The 16771-nt window shown below is 39.3% G+C and overlaps 1 protein-coding gene across 2 annotated transcripts in view; it reads left to right on the forward strand.

Annotated features, from left to right (window-relative positions):
• The window catches only part of RALYL (RALY RNA binding protein like), a 469699-nt gene that overhangs the window by 327128 nt on the left and 125800 nt on the right, over positions 1-16771 (forward strand). For both annotated transcript variants that reach the window (XM_082258712.1, XM_082258713.1), the window contains exon 3: positions 1856-1903. In XM_082258712.1, the coding sequence (XP_082114838.1) occupies positions 1856-1903 (48 nt within the window). The remainder of the gene's footprint in view (positions 1-1855; positions 1904-16771) is intronic.

A 16771-nucleotide genomic window follows, 5' to 3' on the forward strand; every position in this document is an offset into this window, starting at 1 on the left:
TGGAGGGGGTGAAGGGGGTGGAGGGGGTGGCGGAACTCCACTTTAATATCTAACTGGAGGTCAGCTTTAAATGATTTCAATATTTTATACTAGAATCATATAAGTAAATCAGAAAAACCTATCAGCATTTAAACTGGGAGAAGAGGGGGGAGTCAGCCTAACACAATTTAACAAATAAAACAATAATACAATAATATAGTGTTGTGTATCTAACAAATGGAGTTAGCTAATATCTGAAGAGATCAGAACTGACCTCACTATTGAGCTGATGTTATACCACTATGAAATCAAAGTCTTGAACAAGCTTGATTGCTTTTCATTACTGTGGAGAAATTGAAATGGTCAGGGCTGGGCTATGACATCTGATAAAGGAGTGTACCTATACATAGGCTGGTCATGGATGGGTAGGTTTTTTTTTTTAATGAGCCACCAGACATCCTTAAAACGAGGTGGGTAGAGGAATCCCCCCCCCCCCCCAGCTGGGACATTGTGTTTGCTGTCAGAATACACCGATCACTGGCTACAGTAGATTGGTTGCAGCCACTGATCAAGAAATGTCTCCCAACATTCCTATTCAACAGAAGTTGATCATTAGATCGACTTCTGTCAAGAGGGAAGGCCATACATGGATCAAAATTCAGCTGGTCCCAGCTGAACGCACCAAATTTTGATCCATCTATGGCCAGTTTTACACTTTAATGCAGAACCAATGGCAAAACGTTTCTTTTTATTTTGGATACGGAAAGAGAGGATTATTATCCCTAAAAGGTTTTTGCCATTTGTATCCCATTGGGGGAGATTTCCCTTCATGCCCTTTCACATAGCCAAAACAGTAAGTTAGATTGACTTCTGTCAAGAGGGAATGGCCATACATGGATTAAAATTCAGTTGGTCTCTGCTGAACTGGCACAATTTTGATCCATTTATTGACAGGTTTACACTTCAATGTGGAACTAATGGCAAAAACTCTATTTCCATTTTGGATACAGAAAGGAAGACAGTTTTTGGCTATTTGTATCCCATTGGGAAGATTTCCCCTCACTTCCTGCCCCAAAGCAAAACCAGAAATCTAGGAGGAATCCCTCCAAAATAAGGGAATCCTTGGTTGTTGCCAGGGTCACTAGAACTAATGTCTCCGTTGGAAGATCTCCTGTTATGGTGGCAATGCAAACTTTGGGATTTTCTTTCTCTTTCACACTCAAATAGGAAAAATAGAGAGAACATTGACAGCAATAAAAACCTGAGAAGTGTTCTAATGCCTCCCCATTCTATCCAAAAAAAAAAGTTTTGCCTTTAGTTATACTTTAAGCAAAATGTGTAACATTTTTTTTTTGTGCTCACCTTTATTGGTGACTTCTGGAGAGTGATTACCACCAATGTTCTTCTCCAATAGCCAGTGCCCTTCTGTAAGCTAGTTTATCTTGTTCCACAGCAAATTCTCAGTATATGTCTATAGCGATATCTCTAGGGTCTAGGTGACACCAGTATAACTCCATCCAAAAGATAGAAAGAACACATTGTTGGTATCATTTTATTTTAACATTCAGCCCAAGTCTTGGATTGTAATAATATGTAAATAATATATCCCCTTCTATAAATGTTTTTTTTTTAGCAATGTCTAAAAGGTCTATTATTAAAGCATGTTCTCTGGCCACAGCGGTGCAGCAGTTAGATGTGACATTGTAGAAAGCTGGGAAATTACCATACTTAACTAATCTTATGTGCGCTTTCAGATAAAGGCTTGAAATGATGTCTTTCACTTTAGAGCTAAATTGTAACTTTCATTCTACAGACATCAATGAATGTAATTATCTGAGGCACCAGATCATTACTGTTCTTTGTTTTCTTTCTACAGTGGCTATGAGTTTGATTATGATTACTACCGGGAAGATTTCTACAATCGGTATGTGCATTTTTTTACTTCAGTGTGCATGTGTGCTTCTGTCAGTCTATCTTGTCTGTCTGTCTGTCTGTCTGTTTGTATAAGGGTAAATCATTAAAACTAGAAATTAAAAAAAAATAATAATAAATTAAGAAAGTAAAACAGAAATGTTGGATGGTTACTGAGGGCAATAGATACACTGTATGAAAATGGAAAAAACACTCGCGCCAATTTGTTTTATGTTTAGAAAAATAGGTTGCTGCTGTGATAAACCTCTATGGGTGGAAAGCTGGGAATTTTTTGTAATATAAAATATTACATCAACAGCGCATACCTTGTAGCAGGGTGGTATGGGAAAATAAGAAAGTGGTGCGTGGGTATCAAAATATATTGGTATTGACACCAATGAATCTACCTGTAATTCTAGGGATTTGCTAATGCCAATAGCCCTGAAAAATGTGCATGTACTAAGATATAGGGGGTATTTAGTGCCACCTATATATTTCCCATGTGCTATATATAAACCACTTATAATAAATACATATATTGTGCATATATTGTGCTAAAATATGACTTGTCAGTCGTAAAAAAAAAATGTGCACACATAAAATCCTGTGTGTTTGCTTAACCAAATATAAAGTGCATCAACTGTTCTTATTTCGATTAATACAGATAAAATAATATATACATTTTGTAAATAAATAAAAGTTCCTTAAAAAGGGTCCAATGAGACCAAGAAAAAAGTGCCTGGTGCAGAGAAATAGTGTCCATATATTCCATGAAGTGATAATAGTTCAAATGACTGTTCAGGTTTCAGTATTGGTGTTGAATTCAAAAACAAAAGTGCATTGGTGGTGTCACCCTCTGTGCTCCTGTATATGTGAGGTAGACAATACAAACTCACCAGATGTTGATGACCCCCAATGTCATACGGCAAGTGGGTCAAATGAGCTTGTGTGGTGAGTGTCCAGCGGGGTCCCAGCCGTCCATGCTCGGGTGGTCCTGGATCACACTGCAAGCTCTGGTAGTAGACAGGTTTTGCTAAGAGTTGCCATCATCAAATATATTTTGATACCCACGCACCACTTTCTTATTTTCCCATACCACCCTGCTACAAGGTATGCGCTGTTGATGTAATATTTTATATTACAAAAAATTCCCAATAGATACACTGTGCCTATTTTATTGAGTTTTAATGATTTAGATACAACAAGTTTTCTTTTTAGGAAAACACTTCATCAAATGATAGGAAACTGTTACGTAAAATGGGCATTTTGGCATCCAGTGTTTGAAAGCCTAGTTGTTAAATAGTACACTGCTTCCAAGTTTATTAACACGCACATTCTAATATTAAAGGGTGTGTAAACCCAAACACAAAGTGTACCAGTCCTTAGACATGGTGGCTGAATTTCTTTTCAAGTTTCAGCCTTTTTTTCTTTATTTTTGCCCTGGTGATCCCGGTAGTGACAAATCTCTCTCACCATGCTATATATATGTAAGGGCAGCTTTGTAGCCCTATGTTCTCCTGATTTAGTCAACAAACATTGCCTCCTATCTCCATCTCCATTATTCTTTTTCATGGGGAAAAGGGGTCGGGGGAGGGAGGGGTGGATTGAGTGATAGCTTATCGTATATTATTGTTTGAGATTTTATTCCAGTACACCCACAGTTATGAGGACATAAGATTTCTGGCACGATCACCAGATCTTTTTCTGTACTTCAGAAAATATAATTTGCATTAAAAAAACAAATGCAGTTACCACATCTAAAGACCAGTAATCTGCAGTATACTAAATGTTTGTTCTTGGATTAAACTCATAGTGATTGGCAACATTTTGAATAATGGCGATCACATACAATATATTGTCAAAAGTAGTGGGACGCCTGCCTTAACCACTTAAGCCCCGGAGGATTTGGCTGCTAAACGACCAGAGGGCATTTTGCGATTCGGCACTGCGTGACTTTAACGGACAATTGCGCGGTCGTGCGACGCTGTACCGAAACGAATTTGGCGTCCTTTTTTTCCCACAAACAGAGCTTTCTTTTGGTGGTATTTGATCACCTGTGCGATTTTTTGATCACACGCTATAAACAAAAAAAGAGCGTAAATTTTGCAAAAATAGCAATATTTTTCCCTTTTTTTTATATGAAATTCCCCCAAAAAAAAATGTAAAAATCAAAATTTTTTAATATTTTCGGCCAATTTGTTTTATGCTACCTATGTTTGGTAAAAAAAATCGCAAAAAGCGTATTTTGATTGGTTTGCGCAAAAGTTATTGCGTTTACTAACAAAGGGAAAGATTTTTGTCATTTTTGTTGTTTTTTTTTTTAACGCGTAATGGCGGCGATCTGCGATTTTTTTTGCGGTACTGCGACATTGCGGCGGACAGATCGGACCCTTGACTGACATTTTTGACACTTTTGGGGTTACCAGTGACATTTCTACAGTAATCAGTGCTATACATATGCACTGTTACTGTAAAAATGCACTGGTAGTGAAGGGGTTAACTTTATTTGAGAGGGAGGGGCTGTGTGTGTCCCTAGGGGCGTGATTCTAACTGTGATTGGCTGTGGCTTCAACTGTATGCAGAGTGATCAATGGATCTACATAGTAGATCCATGTGATCAGCTCTCATACAGAGAGGAGAATGACAGGCAGCTTGTTTACACAAGCTGCCTGACTATCTCCCTCTCCCCCGCCGATCGCAGAGTGGCCGGCGGCGATCGGGTCCGCCGGTCACACGCGCGGGGGGGTCCGTGACCACGCGGGAGCGGGAGCGCGCCTCCGGCGGCGCGCGCTCGCTCCCTAAACCCTCACAGGCGAGCGACGTAGACCTACGTCACTTTGCCTGTGAGGGGCTGACCGCCGCCGTAGATAGTCGTGCGGCGGTCGGCAAGTGGTTAACACACACATGAACTTTAATCCAGACTCACTCATCCATGTCTTTATGGACCTTGCTTTGTGCACTGGTCCAAATCATTTGGTGGAGGGGGGATTATGGAGTGGGGTTGTTTTTCAGGGGCTGGGCTTGGCCTCTTAGTTCCAGTGAAGAGAACTACTGAGGCGTCAGCATACCAAGACATTTTGGACAATTTCATACTCCCATTTTTGTGGGAACAGTTTGGGAATGGCCCCTTCCTGTTCCAAAAAATAACTGCACACCAGTGCACAAAGCAAGGTCCATAAAGATATGGATGAGCGAGTTTGGGGGGGAGGAACTTGACTGGCCTGCACAGAGTCCTGACCTCAACCCGATAGAATACCTTTTGAATAAATTAGATCAGAGACTGCGAGCAAGGCCTTCTCGTCCAACATCAGTGCCTGACCTCTCAAATGCGCTTCTGGAAGAATGGTCAAACGTTCCCATAAATACACCCCTAAACCTTATGTACAGGATTCCCAGAAGTGTTGAAGCTGTTACAGCTGCAAAGGGTGTGCCAACTCAATCTTAAACCCTACGGACTAAGACTGGGATGCCAATAAAGTTCATATGCATGCAAAGGCAGGTGTCCCAATACTTTTGACAATATAGTGTATGAGCCTATCCTGTCCCATTTAACTTCCTACTGAGAAACTTTGGCAAGGCTGTTTATCAGGACTTTGGGGGGTGATAAAAAGAGTTTTTTTTTTTTTCTTGGAAAAGTTTTATACGATGGAGGTGATAAAAAAAGATAAAGGAAGGTGTGACCGCCATGTGTACCACTTCTGTAGGAAGAACAGTGATAGGTCTCAGCATTGCAGAGGGCAGGTGGATGCTTCCTTGCCTGGCATTCTTTGTCTGACTGTGACCAGTGTTTTAGTAAATGAATATTATATGTACTTTACAGAGACACAGTATGATAGGGAATGATGCTACTGTTTGGAAAAAAAATGGTTTGTGAGTCCTTAAGGGTTTTTTGATCTTTTCACAATTGGCTTCCAAAATAATCTGATCCTCATCTAAATAACAGTAATGAATACAGTTTTATTTAGTTAACAAAATATGCAATTTATGTACATTATCCTCATCTTTGCTGAACAGATGGTTTCAACAGTCAAGGTCATTGTTAAGATAAAAAGTAAAGATTGTAGCCTCAAGTAAAAACATTTTTTGTAGCTGCTTATAAGACTTTTGCATTTGTTAGGAAACCCATTTTTGTATAAGTGTTGCAGTTTAAATATATATAGTATATTTGTGAAATACAGTAAAACCTTGGATTGCGGGCATAATTCGTTCTGGAAACATGCTTGTAATCCAAAGCACTCTTATATCAAAGCAAATTTCCTCATAAGAAATATTGGAAACTCAGATGATTCGTTCCACAAGTCCTTCGGTTTATAGTCTATATACAAAGATTATAGCAATGTGATAGGTTGTGTAACCATAAAATGTCCATCCACAATATGCAGCCTTCCCAAGGGGATTAGAAGCAAAATCTAGCAGAGCTACAGAATATAAGAGAGATGAGAGGAGCCTCTAAGTGTAGCAATATGGTTACATTTAATGAAGGTTTAACATTTAGCAACTCACATGGTTGATGATTAAAATAGGCATACCTAAGTATGCAGGCATCCGGGGTAAAGCTGTCCACATAGACCATCTTCTGAACCACCGGCTCTCACCACTGTCAGTCTGCAATCCTGACCGGGAAGACTACCCTGCAGCAGAGTGATCTGAAAGTGAGGCTTTGAATCACTCGTGGAGTGCAGTGGGGAAAGGATGATTAAGATGGCTGTGCAGAGGACGGTCTATGTGAACAGCTTTACCCCCAATGCCTTCATACTTAGATGTGCCGGTTTTAATCATCAACCATGTGAGTTGCTAAATATTGAACCTTCATTAAATGTAACCATATTGCTACACTTAAGAGACTCCTCTCTTCTTTTTTATACATGACGCTACTTGTATATCAAGACATTGCTTGTATATCAAGTCAAAATTTATTTAAAAAATTTGCTTGTCTTGCAAAGCGCTCTCAAACCAAGTTACTTTCAAACCAAGGTTTTACTGTACTGCTTAAATGGACTGGCTGAAATTATGGTACAGCATTTCATTGGGAATGAGGGCAAAACTTTGGTTTGGTCATTCTAAAAGGCAATTGAATATAGTAACATGGATAATAGAGGCAGTTGTTTGGACACTAGGGAATATACACTTATCAGCCATAACATTATGACCTCTGACAGGTAATGTAAATAAAATTGATTATCCCATTACAGTGGCATCTGAAAGTGGGTAGGATATATTAGGCGGCAAGTGTCCCTGAAGTGGATGTGTTAAAAGCAATAAGAATTTAAGCGGCTTTGCCAAGGGCCAAATTGTAACGGCTAGATGACTAGGGCAGAGCAACTCCAAAACTGCAGCTCTTGTGGGATGTTCCCAGTCTGCAGTGGGCAGGACATACCAAAAATGTGGTCTAAAGAAGGAAACTTGTGAACTGGTGTCAGGGTTGTGGATGGCCAAGAGTCACTGATGCACGTGGGGAGCAAAGGCTGGCTATTATAGACTGATCCAATAGATGAGCTTCTGTAGCTGAACTAGCTGAAAAAGTTAATGCTGGTACCGAAAGAAAGGTGTCAGAGCACACAGTGTATCACAGTTTGTTGCGCATGGGGCTACGTAGCCACAGATCCGTCAGGGTGCCAATTCTGTCCTTTGTTAACAGTCAAAAGCACCTACAATGGGCATGTGAGAATCAGAACTGGACCACAGAGCAATGGAAGAAGTTGACCTGGTCTGATGAATTCCAGAACGGTTTAAGGAACGCAATAGATTGACTTGGTCTCCAAATTCTCAAAATCTCAATCACATTAAGCATCTGTAGGATGTGCTGGAAAAAAAAGTTTAGTAGAGTCTATGCCTCAATAGGTTATCGTGGGTGGTCATAATAGTATGGCTGATCAGTGTAAGTGAGTTTTGGGGAACTTTTTTTTGCTAAGTCACCGCCCTTAAACAAATAGAAAAATCATAAAATCAAAGCCATTTCCTGATCTATATAACTTTTCATTTTAGGCAAGTGTTATTTTCAGAAGTAGAGGTCAGAATCGGCAGCCCACGCAATTCTCTCATGACAACTTTACGTGCTCATCTTCACTGGTCTCACAGTTCAATTTGATTATGATTATCCTGTTAGCGATTTAATTTGATTCTGCGATTCATCACGATGCATCACGAATAATGCCTTTAGTTTTTATTCAAAAATTCAAGCAGGCCGAAGAGCTCAATTTTTTTATTTTCATCTGTGGCAGTGGGGGATAGGGATGACATCAGTGGCGTTGGTGAGGAATGGGGTTGACATCAATCCACTGCCACTGATGTCATCCCTATCCCCACCACTGCCACTGATATAATCCATATCCCCTCATCACCGCTGCCTGATGGGGGGTGGGATCAGTTAGAGGCAGTGGTGGTGGTGGTGGGGAGAGATGGGATCAGTTAGAGGCAGCGGTGGTGGTGGTGGGGAGAGATGGGATCAGTTAGAAGCAGTGGTGGTGGTGGAGGGATGGGATCAGTGACACTGGTCTGTCAGTCGATTCCCCCTCCTTTTGTTCAGTTTGTCTCTGCCTCTCTGCTCCCTTAAGTTGCCTCAAGTGATGTCTCTCCTAACGTGGGGTCACCTCACAGAGCTCCTCCCCCTGTTAGCTTTTAGCTCATCAGCTGACTTTCTGCTGCGGTCTGCTCCAATATCCATCTGACTGCATACTGCAGTGGGCAGGGAGGGGGCTTTATCCACCAGGCTCTGCCTCTTGCTGTGTTTTTCCAGGAGAGGCCGGGCGCCATAATGATATTATCAATGATCAATTCAGCCTATTCTCTGCATCGATGCAGAATCGTGAATGGCTGCATTACGATGCACTGATGCAACGATTATATTGAACACCCCTGGGTGAACCTTCAGGAAAGGGTGACTTCAAATGTAGTCATTTCTATGCATGTTCCATTCTTGGTAATCTCGTTAAAGGAGAAGTGGGGCCAAAGCTCTTTTGACCATAGTTCTCCTGTGGGTCACAGGAGTGAACTTCGTTCTGCACTCCTGTGACTCGTATTCAGCTAACAGCAGGCTAAAGTCTGCTGTCCGTTGACGCCATTCAGCTGGTCCAGGCTTTGGGGGGATCCCGACTTTAATGTCAGAAGCCAGCTACTCCTGCTCCATACACAGTTCAGCACTCTAGTAAGCTCTGGAGGGCCCGAGCAGAGAGTCAGTGCCCACTGCTCGCTGAAGACCGAAAACTGAACAATCAGCGCTCATTGATCTCTCGGTTCTTGGTCTTAAAGGCAGCAATGTCAAATCCACCTGGGTGGGTATAAATGTTTGTTCTTTAAATTCCTGCCTCTCCCTATTAGATTTGCAGACACCCTGCTATTGACACACTTCACAAAGTTGCATACTAATTTTACATTTACAAACAGGTACAACTAAAAGCTGAATTTATTAAAATTTCAGTATTGCCCAGTTGACTGGCTAGCAGGGATAAATGTTGGAAAGTGCATCTGCTTAATGTGCTGTAACTCTTGTGAATTTCTCATGTGCACTTCCCTTGTTGGCTATAAAATGATAATCGACTTATCATTTTCTCTTTTTTGTTAGTTTTAGTGAAATAAGATATGATGGGTAACTACTGAGGGATTCTAGGAATAAGGCTAAGCAGAACTGCCAAGTGTTTTGTTTGTCTGGTAACAGACTAGAGCTTTTTTGGGGAACTTTGAGCTGGATAAGCTTGGAACAGATTCAGCAGGAACTTTTCAAGATGCACCCACATCAGATGTCTATACTTTGCCTGTTTGCTATTCTCGTTTACAAGAAACAGCTGCACCACAGAGTGTTGCTCTGGAATCATTGAACTTTAGATCAGTGGAAAATTATTTATTTAACCTCTGCCTAAAATCAATATATGAATTGATTTTCAATCCTGTAGACTTTAAATCATTATCAAAGCTTTTACAGAACTTAAAGCCAACAGCTGTAAAAAGAAATAGATTTACAGTTTTTTTCATCCGGTGTAGTTGTGCTTGACAAGTCTAATAAAACCGAAACCCCTTTCCATTACTTTCTGTGCATTCTCTAAACACCTAAGTTTGGTGGTTTGTAAGGGATTACTGTGCATACCACTTGATGGATGGTTGACTGTGGCTTGGAAAACAATTAGAGCTGCAAAGTCAGTAGGACAGAATAATTAATTACATGAGTACTATAAGGGCAAATGTAGATGGAGTTGAATAGGGTATCTGAGCTCTATCTCCACTGAAAAATGTATAACTTTATCGAAGTGAAGTGCAAAGGGTCATTTTCTGCTAAATTCCTTTACGGATTACTTTCTACTTTTCTTGTTGTATTGATTTCCCCTTTTATGCAGCACTCAGTTCACTTTGGGCATCATTCATCACATAAGTAAGTATGGAGGTAATTGGCACTGCCAAAAAATATAATAATAATAAAAAATGGGTAAGGGATATAAATATATATAGATCTGATAATAGGTAGGTATTATCCAATATAAATATGAAATATAGGGTAAATTGCCAAATAAATTAAGTTAAGTGCAGTGTATATAAATAAATAAATAATCGGGTGATCTCAAATACAATAGTCACAATATATGTGTGATCAATATAAATAATGATAAGTGCAAATTAATTTATGATAACAAATTACACACAATATGGGTATAATAAATAAACCAGATAAAAGTGTGGCTGCTAGATTGGACAGCTGTGGTAATAATCAGTGACAATTATTTAAATACTAAGCAAAATACAAAATAGTTAAAAAATTAATAGTGCTTAATAGAGCACTTTATATGATCACTATTAATTTTTTTAACTATTTTGTATTTTGCTTAGTATTTAAATAATTGTCACTGATTATTACCACAGCTGTCCAATCTAGCAGTCACACTTTTATCTGGTTTATTTATTATACCCATATTGTGTGTAATTTGTTATCATAAATGAATTTGCACTTATCATTATTTATATTGATCACACATATATTGTGACTATTGTATTTGAGATCACCCGATTATTTATTTATTTATATACACTGCACTTAATTAAATTTATTTGGCAATTTACCCTATATTTCATATTTATATTTCAGATCTATATATATTTATATCCCTGACCCATTTTTTATTATTATTATATTTTTTGGCAGCGCCAATTACCTTCATACTTACTTATATATTTGATATAGCTTTGCTATATTTTGAGCTAGGCTGCAGCCATTTGTCTACAATTTATCCATAAGCGTGGAAAATTTTTTACTTTTACAAAATCATACATCACATGCTCAGAAACTGTGAGACATGGTGTGAAGCAAGGTGCCAACTCTGGCCTCTGAACCTGCACAAACTGACCCCCTTCTGTCCCCCATTGGCAGAATTGTAATTTATTTTGTGTTTGAATATTTACTTTTCCAAAGTCTTCATACTGCTCAGATGGTGCCACAGGGATCTCTTTTTCTTTGCCTCTTCTCCGGGATAAATGGTCCACATGCACTGGCATTATGTTGTACACTGTGCATGAAGGGTGCGATTGTTACTCACACACACACACACACACATACAAAACCTCCTGCACTGGGCATCATTCTACCTGGAAGACTGAAGACATTTTATGGCTACGAAGAGGAAATGGGGGGCAGCTCTGGATTAAAGGATTGAAGGCAAACAGTTTTTCTTTGCCTAGGAGGTAATTTAGGAAGTAGAAAGTCCAGATTTGGAGATTTAGCTATATCTACTTTAATGTGAAGAGATTGGGGCACATCCATTCCCTGACCTCCTTTGCAGCAGTGTGAACCAGAAGCACAGTTCCAGTTCAGAGCTTTCAAAATTCAGGCCAGAAAGCTGGAAGTATAGCTGATTGAGCACTCTCTTGTGCTTGGTCAGCTGGAGCAGAGGACAGTAGAGACATAAGGGGCCTAATGTCTCAACAAAAAAGACCCATAACCTGCCCAATGCTATCATATAGGGGCTTGTCAGCCCCTTTGTGACATTAGAAAAGGAAACGGCCACACACTACCAGGAAACTAGAATGAAGCAAAATTCTTTATTTGTACATGTCCAAGTACAAGGTACAGCAGAAGGAGAACGGTAAACACATTTCAAACGGGCTTAGCATGCTTGTTCACTACCTAGCCCCTTTGTGACAGCAATAAAGATATATTTTAAATAAAGTTAAAAAATAACATTACATTAAAATAAAATAAAATAGCAAATTATGTATAATCTGTTTAGTAGTCATATCCTTTAGTGCATAACATGTATGTCTCTAGTCTGTAAAATGTAGAGCTGCAGGTCTCTCTTCAAGGTGGAGGCAGCAGCCAGCTTCATACGCACAGATAATTACACTCTTTTATTTAGAAAATCAGCTTTTAAAAGACTCTGAATAATAGCAACAATAACATGTAATAACTATTAACAGTGTAAGGGTGACCAGTGAATGGATATTATAATAAGACCTCCCAATAATTGCATTTTATTCTATACAGCTGTGAAGCAGGTTATAACTAATTTATATTTTTTTTATGGGGATTCCCTCATGCAAGTTTTCTCTTCATATTATTTATATGTAGGTAAAAAACATGTAGGATAATTGCAAAAGAAATATAGAGGTAGAACAATCAAAAGTGATGACAGAGCAATTTTTTCACATTTTTTAAGGTTTTTGGATTGCATTTTTATTTTTGTACAAAACCCATCAAGGCATTAGACTGAGGTGATGGCTTATGAATGATGTTATGCTTTCACGCATTTTGCAATTGTAGTTGTTTTGCTAATGCAATCCAAGCACCGAAAGTGTGATCTCTATTACTGATGCAGTTGTGGTGAGATAGCCTTAACTTACAGTCTCAGTAGCTTGGTAGACAGACAGTGAGTCGATCCAAATGACATCTGACATATCATAAAAAGCTTTAATCCAAAACATGTGTAGATGATAATAGATGGACATCAGATAGGTCAAAAGATCATAGTGTGTATAGCTCCAGAAGAATACAGCACATGAGATGAATGGAAACTATAGCATGAAGAAGAAAGGTGGGATTAATTACATAGAGCATCTCCTAGCTATGGAGTGAGGTAGGGACAAAATTATTAAAAGCAAACAATGCAAATATGAATGGGTATAATTCATATTTCATGGTACTTTATGAAAACATTATTACGGTAAATATTTCCTAAATTATTTATTAGAAGTCAAACTATTATATAATGCCAAAAGAAGAAATTGATTAACTCTGGTAATTTGTTAAGCACATCACGTATTTGTGGGAGGCTAATTGTGAAAATTGTGAATTCCATATTTTCTGATCCATGATATCTTTAAAACAACATTTGGAATTGTTGCAGTGGAATTGTAGTACTTTGGTAGCAATTGGGGAAGGACTTAGCACAGTAGCTGGGTCTTGCAAAGAAGCGGCATGCTATTAGGCTCCTGCCTAACTGCACACATGCTGGTTCTGACAGTGAAGGGCCTTTCACCTAACTCCAACTAACAATGTTTAGTCAATTCCTTTTGAAGGTTTAATGCATATGAATAAAAGCTGAGCGTTGTAAGCACACCTAGCAGTGTTATTTGGTTTGCCATAACCCTATAACTGTGACTTTTCCCAGACAGTTTGGTCTGCATGTAATGTGGAGAAAAACAAAAGGCAATCTATTCTTAACTATATTGGGCCTTTAAGGCCAGGTTTAGTGTTAAAGGATGGTTTAAAGGTTAAAGCACAACTCCAGCAAAAAATACAAGATAAAAATGAATAGTCCATTAACCGCCTAAAGACTAGCCACCGCAGATATACTGCGGCAGGTTGGCTCTCCTGCACAAACCGACGTAGGGGCACGTTGGTTCGCGGGAGCGGGTCTCAGCATGTGCGCTGCAGGTGGAGCAATCGCGCGCCCACTCTCTAGCACTGCAGCTAAGCAACGGATCCAGTGGCCCGGCTGGGAACTCGGCGATCGCTGCAGGGACTGACAGAAGGCAGTGTGCCGTTGTAAACATGGCAAACCGCTCATCTGTCACTGATTGAAACAGGACTCCTGTGTTCCTGTTATCTCAGAACACAGGAGCCCTGTTTCCATCCACCAAGGCTGGCCCCCACACAGTTAGAATCACTCCCTAGGTACACAATAAACCCTTTGATAACCCCTGGTGTTTATCCCTTCCCTGTCAGTGTCATTATTACAGTAACAGTGCATATTTTTGGCACTGATTATTTTAGTAATGTCACTGGTCCCCCCAAAAGTGTAAAAAATGTCAGTTGGGGTCTGATCTGTCCGCCGCAAAGTCGCAGTCCCGCTAAAAATTGCAGATCGCCGCCATTACTAGAAAAAAATAAATAAATGAATAAAAATGACATATATCTTTCCCCTAGTTTGTAGACGCGATAACTTTTGCGCAAACCAATCAAAATACACTTATTGGGATTTTTTTTTTACCAAAAACACGTGGCAAAATACAAATTGGCCAAAAATGATGAAACAATTTCAATTTTTATTTTTTTTTATTGGGAATGTTATATAGCAGAAAGTAAAAAATACATTTTTTTTTCAAAATTATCGCCCTTTTTTTGTTTATAGCGCATAGTCAAAAAGTCACAGAGGGGATCAATACCACCAAAAGAAAGCCCTGTTTGTGGGAAAAAAAAGGACGTCAAATTTTGTTTGGGTACAGCGTCGCACGACCGTGCAGTTGTCAGTTAAACTAACGCAGTGCCGAATTGCAAAAAATGGCCTGGTCATTAAGGGGGCAAATCCTTCTGGTTCAGAAGTGGTTAATAGATAACATAACAAACTTTTGCTGCAGTAGTCACTTGAAATTCAGGAATTTTCCCTGCCATACCTTTTTTTTTTTTTTTTTGCAATTAGATAAAAAGCATTATTCAACCCACACCCTCTGAGCTCATGCCATCCTGCACTTGCCCCAGCCTTGGACAGTGAAAAGAGAATCAGCACAGTAATCAGCTTAACTCTCTGTCACTCTGCTTTCTGCTATCAGGTCCTGTCAGTATGCTTCTTGTCAGCACATGTATAGGCTGTAGACAACTTATAGGCTTACTGTTTCTTCCTCTCCATCTCTGCTATGGTGCGGTGGGGGGGGGGGGGGGGGATTAATAAAAGAGTTAGGACACTTTTTTGGACCCATTAAAATGGCCTGCATCAAATTCAGGATAGCTTTGCTACAACTTTGTAAAGCTTTCGCACACATATCAGAGTCAATTACTTCTAATTAACACCACCTAGAATCGATATCTATGGCTGCAACATATTCAAAAATAATTACTACCAGTATGCAGATAAGTTCGCTGACAAAAAATTACATAAACTTGCAAGGAGACACCAGAGAGATGCCATTGCTCAGAGGGCATGGTGTTAGCACAGGGTTCCCTGGTTACTAAGAAGCTGGCGTCATAACAACTGGTATTTCATCCCCTTCCCCACTCAGCTGCCGGCCAGGAAATTACCTAACTGATAACTGAAAATAAACTAAATTGCAGGGATGCTGGGTAATGTCATTACCCAGATAAAGCAATGGCCATATTTTGACAGTCATATGAGTCAGCATCCCCGCCTTGACAGCTGGGGAAGAGTCACTGGTTGCTAGGATGCTGTTGGCTGCACAGCCAGCAATGTCCTAACCAGCAAGGGGCTGAAAATGCACTGTTGACTGATATGGACACACCGGGCCTCAGTGTCACCTCCCCCCATCCTCATTGCGACAGATTAATTTACCTGTTCTCCAAACAAACTTTGATCTGTCAAACGCACCAGCATTTGTCATACGGCGGAGCAATGAAATTCTAATGGGTGTCTATAACACCCCTTATGGATTCATCTGAATGACTGCAAGAGGCTGTTACCTGGTCAAATTCAAGTGCGTACAATGCTTGCATTTTTAAAAATACACTATATATATATATATATATATATATATATATATATATATATATATATATATATTTATGTACTAATAATTACAGACCTATAATAATTTGTCTTTTATGTCTGCCATGATTTGAGCTTTAGGTGGTATTGTGTTATGCGTGTTAAGGGCTCACTTTAGGTTGGGATTAGGTTGAATGTTCAGGTAGGAGTAAGATACAGTGTTAATGTATTTTTTATTGTTTGGGATATATACGGGGAAGCTTTTAAATTTTAATTTGTTCTATAATTGAAAAGCTTCACACTGAAGTCTTCAGACCAGTTCCCAAGCCCTAATAGCTAATGTACTGCCAAAGGCTATGCTAAAGATAGTGTTTTTTCCAGCACTTTCCTTTGTGTATCCAGAATACTGCAGAAGGAAAGATGGGTGTGCAGCATTTTTTCATACTGCTGATATATTAAGATTGGATGGGAATCCAATATGTTTTCTATTTGCATGACAAAGATTTTCCTAGTCACTCTGCATGCTCTCTACATGATCTCATTTGTAAGTATTGAATTCATTACTACACTATACTATGTTGTGTAGTCAGACAATGTAAAGAACTAGCCTTGCATAACCCACCTTGTGTAAAGTGTGTTAAAACATACCCTTCCTACAAGTCAGGTAAAGCCTACATAGCTCTGCCGGCAATGTTGTACATACCAGAGCAAAAATACAATTCACCAAATACAGTACCTCTATATTTGTATGTACTCTCACATTTCCTTTCTTCTCCAACAAGAAAAATGATTCTCTGCAGAAAAAGTATATTTCATATAACTAGATAAAATGACAGTTATAGAGATAGTTGACATCCAACGTCCTTAGTTTTGTAAAGAGAATGTCTTTGTATCTGAGCAGAATGCCTGGAACAGATTCTGTTCTGTGACAATGGCCACGTTCATGGGGAAATATTAGCGAGGCAATTCTGAAAAGCAGCGAGACTTTCAAGAACAGATATATCATTTCAGCAACCCTTCCTCCTATT

The sequence above is a fragment of the Pelophylax lessonae genome (genome assembly GCF_965119305.1).
Source record: "Pelophylax lessonae genome assembly, chromosome: 5".
Classification (NCBI taxonomy): domain Eukaryota; kingdom Metazoa; phylum Chordata; class Amphibia; order Anura; family Ranidae; genus Pelophylax; species Pelophylax lessonae.